The sequence below is a fragment of the Tupaia chinensis genome, unplaced genomic scaffold, assembly GCF_000334495.1.
Source record: "Tupaia chinensis unplaced genomic scaffold, TupChi_1.0 Scaffold146187_1, whole genome shotgun sequence".
Lineage (NCBI taxonomy): Eukaryota > Metazoa > Chordata > Mammalia > Scandentia > Tupaiidae > Tupaia > Tupaia belangeri.
In genome coordinates this window covers 347,281-364,078 of record NW_006206042.1, presented here as the reverse complement: position 1 = coordinate 364,078, position 16,798 = coordinate 347,281, and the positions used below count along the sequence as shown (strand labels likewise).

General features: G+C 43.5%; 1 protein-coding gene across 1 annotated transcript in view; it reads left to right on the top strand.

The window, feature by feature from the left end:
• Window positions 1-15,990, top strand: part of SLAMF7 (SLAM family member 7) — a 19,610-nt gene extending 3,620 nt beyond the window's left edge. The window contains exons 2-7 of the mRNA XM_006168816.3: window positions 8,978-9,307; window positions 11,604-11,876; window positions 12,074-12,187; window positions 13,156-13,259; window positions 15,201-15,263; window positions 15,739-15,990. Coding sequence (XP_006168878.1) covers window positions 8,978-9,307; window positions 11,604-11,876; window positions 12,074-12,187; window positions 13,156-13,259; window positions 15,201-15,263; window positions 15,739-15,810 — 956 coding nt within the window. The 3' untranslated portion in view covers window positions 15,811-15,990. The remainder of the gene's footprint in view (window positions 1-8,977; window positions 9,308-11,603; window positions 11,877-12,073; window positions 12,188-13,155; window positions 13,260-15,200; window positions 15,264-15,738) is intronic.
• The last annotated feature ends 808 nt before the right edge of the window (window positions 15,991-16,798 follow it).

The following is a 16,798-nucleotide window of genomic DNA, read 5'->3' as shown; positions in this document are numbered from 1 at the left end:
CTTTCCTTTTCTCTTTCTCTCTTTCTTTCTTTCTTTCTTTCTTTCTTTCTTTCTTTCTTTCTTTCTTTCTTTCTTTCTCTTTCTCTCTCTCTTCCTTCCTTCTTTCTTTCTTTCTTTCTTTCTTTCTTTCTTTCTTTCTTTCTTTCTTTCTTTCTTTTTCTTTCTTCTTTCTTTCCTTCTTTCTTTCTTTTGTTCTTTCTAATTCCTTTGATTTAAGTAGTGGTTTCTTTATAAGAAATGAAACTACACAGAAACAAACATGTAAATGAATGACTATTATGTTAGAGTTGAAGCCCCATCATTCCTTATTTTATTATGCATCCCTTAGACTTCCCCCTAAACTCCCCGGAAATACACTGAGAGATTGTGACTGATTCCAAGGGTAATAGGGGACAGTTTGGCAAATCCTGCCTTAGAAACCTGGGTTCTCGGTGCCGAGGGGTGATGCAGTGGTAATGCAACTGGACTCCCATGAAAAAGGTCTGGGGTCAAGTCCTGTAGACCTCCCTGAGCAAACTTGGTGCATGCTGGCATGTCTGTCATCTGGACCAGCTGAAGCTGGGGATAGATTATAGTGTGAAGACCCTATCTGAGGTGCCTCTCTTTCTACATCTCTTTCTCATGTTCTCTCTCTCTCTTTCTCTCTCTATCTCTCTCATAAGTGAAATAAATAAATAGAAAAGAAACCTTGGTTCTCACCCTGGCCTTACATTGCCTGGAGGCACATCACCACAACCTTCAGTTTCCTCATCTGTGAAAGAGATTAAACTAAGTAGTCTGTAGTAGTCCCCCCATCTCTGCCCTACTCTGGTGCTTGGTTCCAAGAGGAGGTACCACACCACAGTGGTGCTGGTGGCCTCTGACAGAAGCCCCACACTGCTCACAGAGGGCCTAGGAACTGGACTAGCAAGAGAAGGTGGGTCTTCCATTCTCCCCTAGCCTGGGATCTTTTTCCTGGACTACTCTCCCACTTAGGTTCTGCTTGTACCTAATAGTGTACTTTTCTCAATTGGCTCCCTCCGTACACTTGATTCTTTTTTTTTGGAGAGATTTTCACTATAGGGCGCATGTGCTCGCCAGACAGACAGAGAGAGACATAGAGACAGAAAGCGAGAAATCACCCCCCAGGGGGGATGGTCACGCTGCAATCCCTTCTCCTCCATTCTCCTCTTGGGATCTTGGGCACGCACGCACATGCGCCCGACGTGAGTTTAAGCCACCGGGTCCGGGACGCAAACCGTGGTTGACTACGTGGGAGTCCAGCGACATAGCCATTACGCTAACTGCTGGTTCCCCATCCCTTGATTCTTGAGGCTTTGAGGGGTAGAAAAGAAAGAGGAAGTGACAACCAAGGGGAAAGAGAGAGGGTGAGAGGGAGGAAATGTTGTCCCTTCCTGTGTGAAGGGCATCCCAGAGCTGACTGTCCTGATGTTAAAAACATCTGAATCTTGATCACAGCAGAAAGCAGAGGCTTTCTGCTCCTGCGTCACCCACCTTTAAAAGCCTGAGAGTGCTCACTGGGGAGTGCCTGGGGAGTGCTCACTGCTGCCTTGACCTTCTGGCTCACTTCATGGGGAAGTCATCGAAAGATGTTTGGAGAAATCTGTTACTCTTTTAGCCATGTTTACAGACATGAGACCAAAAATTGAGAAGCCTCCTCAAAGCCTCGCTCTTACAGCATCAACCCTTGCCGGTCTCAGCCTCCCACCATACTGTTTCAAATCCGTATTCACACTTTGTCATACCCCAAATCCTGTCAAATAAAGGTTGTTCTATATTTCCCTATGAGAGTTCAGAAAACTGAAACTCGAAGTAGTAAGTGTTAAGCCAGGAGTGGAAAGAAGGTGGGCATCTGACACAGAGGAACTAACTAGTTTCTCATCCTGTTTCTGCCACTTCTTCATCTGGGGTCTTGGGAAAGTCACTCCTACTTGGTGCCTTCATCTACGATGTAGAGCTTAACCTCTAGCTCCTGAGGGTGTTCTGAGGACCAAGTGATCACACCTATTAAACTGGCTCACAAACTACAGTGGTACCAAGCATTTGTTGCTGGAGCTATGATTATGAAGGGACCAGAATAGAGCCCAGGTCTCTTGATGCCAGAGAGGCTAGAATCCTCTTTCACACTATTGCATGTTGGAGAGAGGAGAGACCACCTCCATCCCACTCTGGCCGAGATATCATGACCTCGTTGCCAGGTGAACCAAAACCTGATGCTCATAGACCAGCCACTGGCCAAGTCACTGCAAAAGAATATGCCCTGCCTCCAACCAGAAGGTGTTTCTCTTGGAGAATTTAAAGTGAAAATGAAGTGACATTGGTGGTGATTTTTTTTTTTTTGGTAGAGATTTTTGCCTTAGAGTGTGTGTACTTGCTGGAGAGAGAGAGAGAGAGAGAGAGAACACTTCCCAGGAAGAATGATGGCCGGTCCACAATCCTTTCTCCTCCATTCTCCTCCTGGGATCTTGGGCACACGTGCACATGCACCCAGTGTGAGTTTCACGCCTCCAGGTCCAGAACTCAGAATGTGGTCAGCCATGTGAGAATCCAGTAACATAACTACTATACCATCTGCTGGCCCCAGTGGTGAATTTTTATGGATGCATGTAAGGAAGAGTTGAAGACTTCCACGGGGAAGGGCTTGGAACTAGATTGTGATAAACAGAGAGGAAAATGAAGCACAAACAGCATGAGGTAAGAAGTAAATTGAGGTTCTAGAGAGGGAGACAGTCTCGCTGCACCTCTGGTGGCAGCAAGTGAGTAGCAGCTCCAGGTTTCTTGTCTTTCCAACATAATATCATTAGCCTAGCCTGAGAACAAAAGTCCTGGGCTTCTCTCAGATACAACCACCCCAGGTCATGTAACACACTTGAATCTAATTAGTGCCAGAAAATGGGTACCACTTGAGCTGGGTACAAATCAATTCTGCTCAAATCTCAGTGACCACAAGATGAAGAAGTGATGGGGGCCAGCCAGTGGCATGGTGGTTATGGTGGCCAGGTCCCACATGGATAGCTGTGTGGTTGAAGTCCAAGATCCGGTGACTTGAACACCGGATTGTGATTGTGTGTGTGTTGGTGCTCAAATTCCGAAAAGAGAATGGAAGAAAAGGGACTGCTGTGTAGCCATCCCCTCTAGAGGGTGCTTTCTCACTCCTCCATCTCTCTGTATGTCTCTAGCAAGTGCACATGTCCTATAGCAAACTTTTAAAAGAAATTTAAAAAGAAGGGATAAAAGAGATTCACTGCACTGATTTGGTGGGAGGGCAGACATCTGAGGAGGATGACTGAGTCTCATAGAGCCAACCCTCCTGGATCTTGTAGGCAGGTGTCATAGCTGCTCATTCTCTAAAGCCTTTTGGACCCAGAGATCATGTTAAGCTCCCATAGAACCTGTTACTTACCTTTTCATGACACAGAGAGTCTTATTTAAGGTCTGCCTCATCTCCCAGTGCTGTGAGTGTGAGAATCTTAACTGTCTTGATCTCTTCTATCCATGACTCCTAAACAAATTCTAGCATAAATAGCAAAATAAATTATTAGTAAAGGAAGGAATACCTGACTTAGACAAGCATGACCTACTGTGATATGGTAAAAATCTGTAATCAGTGTGGGAGGGAAACTCATCCTGGGAACGGGAACTTCAATTTATTCTTAAACAGCTAAGAGAGTAGTCTCTTGTTTCTGAAAACCCCTTTTCAACCAATTGAGAAGAAACAAGACTGTTTAGGTCTCACCAATCTTGCCCACTCTCCTCTGACCCTGCCTTTAGGGAATGGCACGAAACTACCTTCTTTTATTATCCTATATTCTCATCCTGAAGATACACTTAGGTAAAATAATCTACTCCATCTAGGCTTGTGTTGATTTTATAGCCTGTGTCATCCTCCAAGTTCATTCTAACAAAAAACTATGATTTTGGAGACATTTTATTTTTCTTTCTTTCTGTTTTTTTTTTTTTCTGCCAAAAGACACATGTGCTCTCCAGAGAGAGAGAGAGAGAGAGAGAGAGAAACCCCCTGACCCCCCCCCCCCCCCGTAAAGAGGCATAAAACCTCAACCCTTTTTTCTCCATTTATCCATTGCAACAAGATTTTGGGCTCACATGCACATATGCCTGGTATGTTTTGAAGCCACTGGGACTGGGATTCAAATCACAGTTTGCCATGTAGGTTCCAGCATACTCTGCCTGATGCTTAACTACTGCATTGCAGAGCCAATGCTGGAGACATTTTTTTATACACCCCTACAATTCACAACTCTCGACCTTTACCCTGAGAATATCACATCAGATGTGTAGAGAAGTAACAAAGGTAATTCTCACAATTTAAATACCTACACTCGTGGTATTGCACTAAAGCCACATCCGTCTGGTGTTGTCACTTCTCAACGTGAACTATTTCTTCAAAATCTAATGCAAAATGAAATTATTAAAAAGTTGCCCTATGTATAGGGGTTGCAATCCCCTGGGAACAAAGGATATCCCCTCTTTATTTGACTTTAAAATAGTCACCTCTTGTATCTTTGAGGTCGAGGTGCAAGAATGTCGCAATTGATCCATTAAACATTAAAAATCAAATGGAGTTTGTCTTTGACATTTATTGGGACTATTCTGAATCTCTTGAAATGATCAAAAAGACAATGTAATATACACTTCCAAAAAAGCCAACAGAGCAAATTTTGAATGTGCACCACATAATGTAATGTTAGATTTTGAAGATGGTGAATATCTTCACAGCCTTGATTTGATTACTACACACTGTATACATGATTTTAAAAACTATAACACTACCTCACAAAGATGTGCAATGATTATATGTAAATTGGAAATTATAATGTAAAAAAAGAGAGAGAGCAGTATAAAAAAAATATCCTGGCTTTAGTATTACAGATGTAGGAAGAGCAGCTTTTAAAAAATGTTTATTTCTTTCTTCCTCACACACAAGAGACAAGAGAGAGACAGAGAGAGGGAGACTACAGAGAGAGGGATGTTCCCTCAATAGGGTTTTGATGCTGTGCTCCACCCCCAGCTTCAATCATCCTCAGGTCATGGGCACACCTGAGATGTTCAGAGAAGTCTCTGGACTAAAACCTGGGACCTTTCCATGTCAGTCAGTCTTGCAGAGTGTCACACTACCACTGCACCACCAACTAGCTCCCAAGAGAGCAGATTTTTGAAAAATCAGATTACTCAATAGGAGAATTTGATGGGACAAGCTGGTGGCGTGGTGGTTTTAGAGCTGGACTCCCACATGGCTGACCATGGTTCATGTCCCAGATCTGGCAGCTTGATTTTTTGCTTTCTTTTTCTCTCTCTTGCCAAATTAATAATAATAATAATAATAATAATTGATGTTAAAAAACAATTCTAAAAAATATGTAATTACCAAAAAAAAAAAAGACGATTTGATAAAGGCTTGAGGGACCAAAGTACATGTGCATTGGCTCATAAATATAGGGGAAAATGTATGAGAATAGAAATTAGCCCCTAAATGACGTTAACCCTGGATAATACATCAGTATTTTGGGCGATTAACTTAGCAAAAAGTCATTAGAGACCTGACTCGAGGGGGTAGGGCAGCATTTGATAGGGTCAGATTTCCTCTCACAGGTTGAGTGGCTTGTGCCACTGAGGGAATATCAGCACAGAACATGGAAGGGAAACTGGGGTTCAGTAGGCCCCAAGAGCTTTGGAAATGACACCTGCACCTTTGTGGGGATAGTGAGGGGAAGTGAGGAATCTGGTTGTAGCTAGTGCAAACACCAAACACCAGGGACCTTCAAATTGAGCCACAGTGGAAAGAGTCCAGGTGACTCCCAGATCTGGAGTCACATTGGGTTTAATCATCAATTAGCTTTGTTGGCTTTTTAATAATTTTCTTATTTTTTCCTTTTGTGCTTTCCATGACTGGATCAATAAAATTCCTTTTTAATTTGCCGTATCCCACAAGGCCAACTGTGTACTTTGAATCCCTGACCTGGAGGTTGAAAAACATGGCAGGCGCGTGTGCATGCATACTCAAAAATCTTGAAAGGAGGGAGAAATGGAGAGACTGGCATGACCATGTCCCATGGAAGGGGTGGGGGGAGTATTTTTTCATTTCTATTTTTCTCTCTCTCTGTGTCTCCCCTGGCAAATCAAAAAAATAATAATAGTAATTTAACATTTTGTTAAGAGGCAGAAAGGAAAATAACTGGGTTTTATACTTTTGAGAGGAGCATGAAACAGTAGTAAAGAGATTTTTTTTTTTTTGCCACTTCTATGAACATTGAATAAGTTGCTTCTGTCTCTGCTATTTAGTTTTCCCACCTACAAAAACCTGTAAGATTTCATTTTGTCTTGTCTTGTTTTCAAGTTTTTGCCCTAGGGTATGTGTACTCTCTGAAGAGAGGCAGAGAGAGATAGAAGAAAAGTAAGAAATACACCCCAGGGGTGTGTGTGGCCACCTTGCAATCCCTTCTTTGTTCGCCTCTTGGGATTTTTGGGCATGCACACACATACACTGGGTATGATTTTTCAAGCCACTGGGTCTAAGACTCAAACCACAGTCAACTATGTGGGAACCCAGTGCCTTAACCGCCATGCCTGCTGCCCTTTGCCCCTTAAGGTTCTGATCCCGCACATGCTGATACAGGTTCTGCTACTTACTGACCGTGTCCTTGGGTAAGTCACTTAACACGGCTGTGCCTCAGGTTCCTCAGCTGCGAGATAGGGATATAAAAGGTTTTTCTTCTAAGGATTTTTTTGGTATGTATGTATGGTATTTTTAATACATTTATTATGTTTGTTTATTTCTTTCGTGAAAGAGGGAGATAAAGAAAGCAAGAGAGAGAAAGACAAAGAGAAAGACAAGGCAGAGAGAGGCACCCCCAGCAGGGCCCACATGCTGATGTCCACTTCCATCTCAGCTGGCCTGGATCAAAGGCATGTGTGTGTGTTCCTAGGATGCTTAGGGAGGCCCCGGGACACGAACCTAGGATCTTTCTCCCATCGGTCCTGTTGTGTTACCACTGCACCACTGCCTGGCCAAGGGTTGTGTGAAGAGTTAAATGAGATCGTAACCGTTGCTTTTAACCTGTTAGCCCCAGTCAAATTCTCTCACTGCTCTGTGCTATCCCAGTGTCAGGCTCTCATATTTTATTTAAAAGGTAGACATGACTCATTTCATACACCTGTTCACTGGCAACGCTCAGTTGGCCACTTCAAGAAGCTTCTTCAACAGTCATTTTTAAACATAGTCTCTGGTTTCCACCTGGAGCCTCATAACCAGTGATGACAGTTTGCAAGTCAAGCTCCCTGGGATAAACTAAGACTGTGGCAAAACAAAAACTTCCTGGGGAAGTAAAGCCCTATGTCAGGTCCTCCTAGTTTGTAATGAGCATCACGAGTTAGCCTGGACACATTTGAATTATAGAGCTCTCTGACATCCGTTTCCTTCACATTTAAGGAAGCCCAGTCATGCGTCTTTTGAGAAATGTACTGTAAGGTAATCTCATCAATGTGCAAACATCATAGATCTAGATGGTTTCACCCACCAGGCACCTAGCTAGACCTAGGCTATATGGTCTAGCTTATTTTGATCTTACAGAACCACCAAAAGGTCATCATGTGGCATATGAGTATATATTAGAAGCATGTGACTGAGAAACTTATTTGAGGATGACCTTTTTTTTTCTTTCTCTTTTGTAAAGAATTATTTATGTAATATTTATCATTATTATTATTATTTATAATTTGATCAGAAAGAAAAAGACAGAGGGAGAGAGATAGAGGAGAGAGAGAGAGAGAGACAAGGAATATGAGAAAGCAAGCTGCCAGGTCCAGGACTTGAACCATGGTTCACTATGTGGGAGTCCAGTGTCTTAACCATCACACCACCTGCCAGTCCCCCTTTTTTCTTTTGTCTAAATTTATTTATTTATTTATTTATTTATTTATTTATTTATTTATTTTCTATGACCAAGAAAGACAGTGAGAGAAAGAGACATCTCTAAAAGGATCTTGACACTGGATCCACCCCTAGTCAGCCCTGGATTGTGGGTGTACACATTCTCAGGAAGGTCACGGGACGTGAACCTAGAACTTCCCATGTTGGTCAGCCCCAGAGAGCATCATGTTTTACCACTGTATCATTATCTAGTCGTCCCCCCCCGGGGATGACCTTTAATTTACCATAAAATAGAAATATAAATCATCCTCAAACTTCTAAGCTCTCACTATGATTAGGGATGTATAGCTCATCTCCAAACATCCTGATCCTTGCTTGAGAATCACTGTCCCCAGATCAAGGTCTTTTTCATCAGCTTCAAACATGGCTCTCTCAAGAACAATCTGGCAATCCTAAGGGTGACTTGGATAGCAAACCTTCCCCTCAAAAGAATCTGTCAAGGATGGAGTTGGACTTTCTGGTCTACCTCCATGGCTTGTTTTCCTTTTTCTTTCTCTTTTTCTTTCTCCTTTTCTTCCTTCCTTCCTTTGGGAGTCCAGCAACATAGCCATTAGGCTAACTGCTGGTCCCTCTTTCTTTCTTTCTTTCTTTCTTTCTTTCTTTCTTTCTTTCTTTCTTTCTTTCTTTCTTGCTTTCTTTCTTTCTTTCTTCTTTCTTTCTTTCTTTCTTTCTTTCTTTCTCTCTCTCTCCTCTCTCTTTCTTTCTTTTTCCTTTCTTTCTTTCTTTCCTTCCTTCTCTCTCTCTCTCTCTTTCTTTCTTTCCTTCTTCTTTCTTTCTTTTCTTTTTCTTTTTCTTTCTTTTTTCTTTTTCCAATCACAGTTTTCTGAAAATGGGGTGGGATCACCTGTAGTCAATCCTCTCAGCAGAATTTTGATCTCAGTGCTTTCACATGAGGTTCCAAATGTTTCTCAGTAAGCTGGTTGTGTTGAACTGATCAGATTTCTCAGGATCTGCCCAGGATCCAAAGGGAATGATCTGTGGCAAGCATAGGGACTCAGCTTATTTTATGGTTCTCCTCTGTGTCTGCAGGGTCAGCAGTCTCTGAAGCCATGATGGATCTGGTTGGTGCTGTTGGTGGATCAGTGACTTTCCCTCTGAAGAACACAGGAAAGCAAGTTGACAGCATTGTCTGGGTCTTCAACATAACCACTCTTGTCACTCGACAGCCATTCAGGAAAGGCAAACCAGCCACTGTCATAGTGACTCAAAATCGTAATACGGAAAGGATAAACTTTACAGATAAAGACTTCCTGCAGCTCAGCAAACTACAGAAGAATGACTCAGGTGTCTATCGTGTGCAAGTGTACAGCTCATCCTCCGAGCTTCCCTTCACCCAGGAGTATATGCTACGTGTGTATGGTGAGCAGAACCAGCTCCAATAGTGGGTGTCTGCCTCGGTGAGGTAATGAGTCCCCCTGACATAGAAGATGTTCAAGCAGAGGTTGGATAACACTTGACAAGAAAGTAGACAAGAGGATACCTGTATGGGTGCAGTGGCTGTAACTGACTCTGGTTCCTGCCTAGAGAGATTCTATAAGAGGTGACAAATGAACAGTGGCAGTGGCAATCACATAGACCCAAGTCAACTGCTGGCTTTTCTACTTTATCAACAGTTACCTGGCCTTAGCCAACTTACTCAATTTTTTTGAGTCTCTTTCCACATCTGTAAAAAGGAGAAACGTGATACCTATTTTAGGAAGATTATTGGGTATAAAAATCAATTTTTTCCCTACAAATTCCAATCATTTGATAGATGCAAGAATCAGAAGGGAGAGAAAAATATAAGTTTCATTTCTGGGAAAGCTAGATAGAAAAAACTATCCCTTGGAGCTCATCTGGGGAAGCTGAACTTCCAAAACAATTTCTCAAGCAGCTACAAGGAGAATACCGACCTCACTCACTGAGCCACACTATCACAGGCACCAGACTCGCTGTTTTATTTTAGAATGTGGGCCGTGCACCTGATCCAGGTGTGTCTTCCATGTGGATATGATAGAAGGGAAGAGAAGACATTCATTCTTCATGAAAAACCTCTGATAAGGGGGGGGGGGAGGACAAATCACACTTAAATAGCAATCCTTTTCTTTCATTTTTAATTTTAGATTTTTGCTGTAGGGCATATGTGCTCAGTAGAGAGACAGAAAAATACAGAGAGAGGGAAAGTGAGAAATCACCCCCTGGGGAGAAGGACACACCCAGTCCCTTGTACCTTCTTTTATCAGAATTTTGGGTACCCAGGTACACACACCTGGTGCGTGTTACAAGTCACTGGGCCTGAGACTCAAACTGTAGAGTCAGTCTGGGACCAGCAAGCGGTGCTGTGGTCAAGGTGCTAGACACGCCCACACGGCTGACCGTGGTTTAGGTCAGACCTGGTGACTTTCTCTCTCTCTCTCTCTCTCACTCTTGGTCAAATTGATGAATAATAATAAATAAATAGAATTATATAAAACAAATTCTTTCTAAAAAATCCCCCCCCCAAAAAAAACCAAACCGTGAAATCAGTCACATGGGATCCAGTGCCTTAGCCACCATGCCATCTTCTGGTCCCAGAACAGCAATCTTTTTTTTTTTTTTTTTTTTGAGAGATTTTCATTGTAGGGCGCGTGCGCTCGCCAGACAGACAGAGAGAGACATAGAGACAGAAAGCGAGAAATCACCCCCCAGGGGGGATGGTCACGCCGCCATCCCTTCTCCTCCATTCTCCTCTCGGGATCTTGGGCACGCACGCACACGCGCCCGGCGTGAGTTTTAAGCCACTGGGTCCGGGACACGAACCGTGGTCGACTACGTGGGAGTCCAGCGACATAGCCATTACGGTAACTGCTGGTTCCCTCGAACAGCAATCTTTAAGACTCAATCCCATAAGTAGAGAACAGTAGATGATGAATGTCAGACTCTCACCATCTCACCAGTGAACTAACGGCTCAATCTTTGTGGGAGGGGAACAAGCACAAGGGAGAGACGAGTACTGGAAGCATGGTTCTAATATATTCATTCCTGGAGAGTAAGTGTCATTCTCTCTTCAAGGAAGTGCAAGGACAAGGGAATAGGGATCCTCCAAAATGAAAAAAAGAAAAAAAGATATAATTAGTTGAAATCTAAAATGCAGTCAGCATAATACTTGCCATATCGCTATGTTTACTGAATGGCAGTTACAGTTAGATCCATTGTTATTTCTGTTATTGTTATTGTTGTCATAAAGCTGTTGGTGAACAGACCTAGATAGTCTCTTTTGCAAATAAGAATGAGAATTCTGGGGCCAGCACAAGGCATGGTGGCTGAGGCAGCTTGATCCCATATGGCCAGCTATGCAGTACAAGTCCCGGACCCAGTGGCTTGAGAAACTCCAGGCATCTGTGTGTGCATGGCCATTATCCCAAAAGGAGACAGAAGAGAAAGGATTGTGCCATGACCATGTCCATGAAAGTACCTTCTCACTTTTTCTCCCTCTTTTTCTCTCTCTCATGAGCATACACACCCTCTGACACATGTTTAAAAAGAGAGTAAAGAATGATAATCTTGCTCTGAAATGCTGTTTCTTCTCCCTTTAGAGTTCCCCAGAAAGAGTCAGGTCCAAGGTATCCAAGTATAATTTAGAGAAAAGAGAGTCACAGACCTTGTTTCCATCCGTGTTGTCTTTTCTCTTTCACAGAGCATCTGTCAAAGCCCAGAGTCACCGTGGGTCTGCAGAACCGTGAAAATGGCACTTGCATGACCAATCTGACATGCTCCATGGAACACGGAGGAGAGGATGTGACCTACAGCTGGGAGGGCCTGGGACAGGCAGTCAATGAGTCCCATGATGGTCCCATCCTCTTCATCTCTAGGAGACTGGGGAGGACGGACATGGCCTTCACCTGCAAGGCCAGGAACCCCATCAGTAGCAACTTCTCAAGCCCCATTCTTGCCTGGAAGCTCTGTGAAGGTAATCAAGAGACTCTGGTCCCAGGACCTATACTTTCTTCAGCTCCTGGTCTCAATGGGAACAGCTCCTGTGTACAAACTGGAGGCCACTGGGAACTCACCGGGCTGGGAGGAAGGTGGCAGGTGCTCCACAAGGTGGGAGGTTCCCCTAGCTGACCTTCCTCCTTTCCAACACCTCCACCTATTCTCTCTTTCAAGATGATGGCTCTGTTTCCTCCATGGTCTTCCTGCAACTCCTGTGCCTGCCCATCCTGGTCATCTTCTTCATATCAATACTAATTCATTTGAGAATGCGGAGAGAGAGAAAAGAAGGTAGTGCTTTTACTGGTTTTGCTCTCTCCCTTAGGTATGCATTTTACTCTTTATTTACTCAACAAGCATATACTGAGTTGTGTGTCAGACTTGGAGCCAGAGCCATGTGAGGATGCAGAGACAAGGAAGCTATTATCTCTGCCAGGAAGAAGCACAAAGCCAGTCTACACACCTTAATTCTGCAGTTAGTCTGCACACACTCTCTCCACTTAATTCTGTAGTGGAGAGAGTGTCCTCTCTTCTGAGGATAAGGTCCTTCCAGTTCCCTTAAAGGGCCAACTCCTGTCCTTCTCTCAGAAGGACTTACAAATGTGCCCCCTTCTGTTGGCATGGGACTCACACTGCTGACTCGGCTCCCCTGACCTGGAAGGCAATGGTCTCCCACTCTGAGGTCCCCACAGACCAGTACTCTCCAGGCAGCCATCCCTGTTCCCATTTCTGCCAGATTCCAAAGCAGACTCAGTCCTCTCCATTTGATCAAGTCCAGAGACCTCTTTCCTCTGCAGCTCAGTGTAGATACATTGCTCCTAGAGGAGCCTCCCTCTGCCACCCATGCTCACTGCGTGGGCTGTGTCCCCAAGCCCCTGCTGATCTGTCTTATCTGGCTCCCATTGGCACCGCCCATGTGGGATTTTGGGGAGGGACCTAAGCACCAGTGTTGGGTATGAACTTCAGACTTCAAGACCTCTTTTCGCTCTTAGAAACCCTTGTAAAGGGTTTCTAGTTTCTGCCTCCCACTTCAGTCACTTTGGTCCAGAGATTGGGAAGTGAAGTGACGAGGGTGACCAATCCTTCCTGATTTGTCAAAGACTTCTGGTTTTAGTACTGAAAGTCCTCCGTCCCAGGAAACTCTTCAGTTGTAGGTGGTTGGTCACCCCTAAGTGGTTCATACAAGTGTGTGTGTGGGGGGAATGGGGTGGCACATGGCAGAAGGGATCAGTTTTGAGTTTCTCTCAACTTGGTTTCAGAGTCCACTGAAGGGAAGGAACAAATGGACATTCATCAGGAAGTTCCTCATTTCTGCCCCAGTTCTGGAGAGACCACAGAGTATAACACAATCTCTTACAGTAATGTGAGTGCATTCTCATCTTCCAGGGGGCCTGATGCTCTGAGGTTCTCTTTGTTTTACATGAGATGTTCCATGGGTTTGGGCAACATGGAAATGGGGTGGGGTTGGGGGTTACATTGCCATGAAGTCCCAGCATACTTGTGTGTCCTTAAGGCTTTGTGAATAATCTCTTCTGTGCCTAAGTTGAAGGTTCTGTAGTGCCTGGTTGTGCTCCAACCAGTAACACATGTCAGGGTTAATGGAGTCACCCCTTAAAGGCCTGATTTCTTTTGCATAAAGCAGTGGGTAGAAAAGTGTGACTTTGACACGCTGTTCGAGTCACTGTGTCAGAAGACAGGCTGTTCTAAAGATTGCCTTTTTCTTCTGGGGTAACCTGGGAGTCATTTGGAGATAGATGAGAGGGCCCACAGAAGCTCTGAGCCACACTCTAGGACTTGTAACTGTGGTCATCAAGTGGAAGTGAATGAACACAAAAGTAATTCAAAGGAAAATAAAATAATAAAAATAAGGGGCCAGATGGTGGCCTGGAAGTAAAAAGCAACACTGTGTGAGGCTGACCCATGCCGGAAGGTTCTGGGTTTGTGACCAGTGATCTCTCTGAAGATGCCAAGCACTTGTGTCCATGATCCAGAACTGAATGACTTGGGTGTCTAGAGTGTCAGGACTGCTGGGAATTCTGTCTTGCTCATGGAAAAAAATAAAAAGAAAAAGAAAAAGAAAGAAAATTATACGGATACAGTTTAAAGAAACCTGAATAACAGGAGATTATTAATGAATATTTTTTTAATTAATTAATTTGGAGTCAGAAAATAAGCAGACAACTTTAAAAGTTCCATAGTACCAACCATGGTATCCCTGACTGGACTAGTTCTCCAGAGATCATGGAGTACTGTACATACAGGCCCATTTCATGAAGATCAAAATATGTTGGAGCTTTAAAACCCCATGTTTACTGTAGCCTGTGATATCTCTGGATACAGATACTTTTTCCTACACCTACCTACAACATTTGAGAAAATACATTTCCTCTTCAAAGTCATTTTTTCTGAGAGTCCCTCCTCACTGGGATAACCACCTTTTGTGTTCCACTAAGCAGGTATCACTTTGTTGCCATTCTCTCTCTTCTCCTTCTTAAAACACAGCCCCAGGAGGCTGCAGGACCATTCTGGATATTCAGAAATAAATTTAACCAAGGCAGGGGAGTTTTCTCCAGTCCAGAAGCAGCTATTATTGTTATTTTGTTTTCTTTTGATTGGTTTCATCAGACCTTTTAACTGTTGGGAAAGTTTATTTGCAATACTAGCACTATTATTTTAAAAAAATTATCTTTTATTTATTAATTTATTTATTTTTGCCAGAGATATAGTGCACTTACTAGAGAGAAACAGAGACAGAGAGAAACAAAGCAAGAAAGCACCCCACCCCTACACACACACACTCATGGGGCATGATCACATCTCAATCCCTTCTCTTCCATTTTTCCCTCCTTTTAGGATTCTGGACACACACACGCACATGTACCTGATGTGTTTCTGAAGCTGCCAGGTCTACATGGTCAGTCATGTGGGATCAAACCACCTTAACCAACACACTATAGGTTCTCCCTTTCTCAAGAAATAAATAAACTTGAGCACTAGTATTTGAAATTATTCTTTAGCCATTTTAAGGGGCTCATAGTGTGTGAACCTTGTATACTTTACCTATTTTTAACATTTCTTTAAATACAAAACAGTTTAAAATAATGCAGTGTCCTCCATTACTGTGCTAGCAGTCACCAACAAGAGGACTGCTACATATTTTTATGAAAAATTCTTCTCCATGTCTATCCTTTCTTCCCTCCCTCCATGGCCTCCTCTCTCTGGATGCCAGAAGTCACTTTGGCCTCGTTCATGTGACATAAGGAGTGGGTGATGATTTCTTTGTTCATTGTTTGTCTTTTAATAGAATATGGTTCCAGAGGAAGATTCAGTAAATGGGCTATATTCTACTGTGCAGATACCAAAAACGGTAAGAAGCTCTTCAGCCGTTTCATCTTATTTGTCCCATCCTATTTCATGGTTCATGTTGGGGTTAAAATTTCTTGGGTCACATGGATCTCATACTCTCTAGTATTAAAAGATATCACAGGGGCCAGTGGGTGGCATGCTGAACTTCCACTTGGCAGGCTCCAAGGTTTGAATCCTGAACCTGGTGGCTTGAAAATCATGTCAGGTGCATGTGCATGCATGTCCAAAATCCTGAGAGAAGAGAAGGGATTGCAGTATGGCGATACCCTGGGTGGGCAGGGAGGGGGGGTTCTGTCACTCCAGTGAGTGCATGTGCCCTATAGCAAAACAAAACAAAACAAAACAAAACTCTAATAAAAAAAAAAGAAAAAAAATGAAAGGAAAAGAGAAATAAGGAGTGTCTGGGACTGCAGGGTCTCATGGAAGACATAGAGCCCAGCCCACTTATAGCCCTCTGCATCCTTGTGTCCCTACAGATGGAGAGTCCCTGCTCCCTGCCCACAATACCAGGCATACCGAGGCCAACCACCTATGAGAACATCATCTAAGAGCAGTGAACTCTCTCAAATATTTCCCCAAAGGAAATCACAGTAAGATTTCACTGGACTGTGGACTAGCAGATGGTGTCATGGTAACATCACTAGACTTCCACATGACTGACTGTGGTTAGAGTCCTGGACCCAGTGGTTTAAAACTCATGCCAGGCACATGTGCATGTGTGCCCCAAATCCCAGGAGAACAATGGAGGAGAAGAAATTGCAGCGTAGTCATCCCTCCCGAGGGTGATATTTCATTTTCTGTCTCTGTTTTGCCAGTGAGTGCATTAAAAAAAAAACAAACAAAAAACGAATAAAGGATTCACTGGTTTGACCAGAGACACCAAAGAAGAATGAGAAACATTTACTTCCTTCCAGAATATGCTACCCATCATGCTCCATGAGACTTAAAAATTCAGACTCTTGTTTGAAAAGTCTCCTCAAGCCCTGGTGGTATAATTATTCTTCCCCAGAGATGCGACTGTGAGTCTGCCAGCCAACCCCAAGGAAAGAACTTAGAAGCGTCTCTGTGGAAATGTGAATTCGGAGTCACATGCTATTAACGATGGCTCCTGTCATATAAATGGTGGTCCAGTTGAGGGCCTGGAGTCCCTCCCATCTTGGGGCACGGAGGTCAGGAATACACTGAGAGTTTGGTTGGCGGGGGGGTGGGGTGGGGGAAGAACTATTAACAGTTGAGCCAAAAGTGGAGGCCAGGACTTTAAGCCTGTCCCACACCCCCTGAGTTATGTGTGTGACCATCACTGATGCCACCTCACCTGTGACACGACACAGCATCACATCTCGGGGGACTGGGGAAAGGTGGGAACCACAGCATGAAACTTAAGGAGGTGCTGAAAGACTCAGCAATCAGGATGAATCAGATAATTTGATTTTAATGCAGTACTTTTAAAAATCAAAGCTAGTGCAAAAAGTCCTTCATGAATAAAATATCAAAATGCCGCATCAGATTATAGACCAAGAAAACCAAAAGGTGATG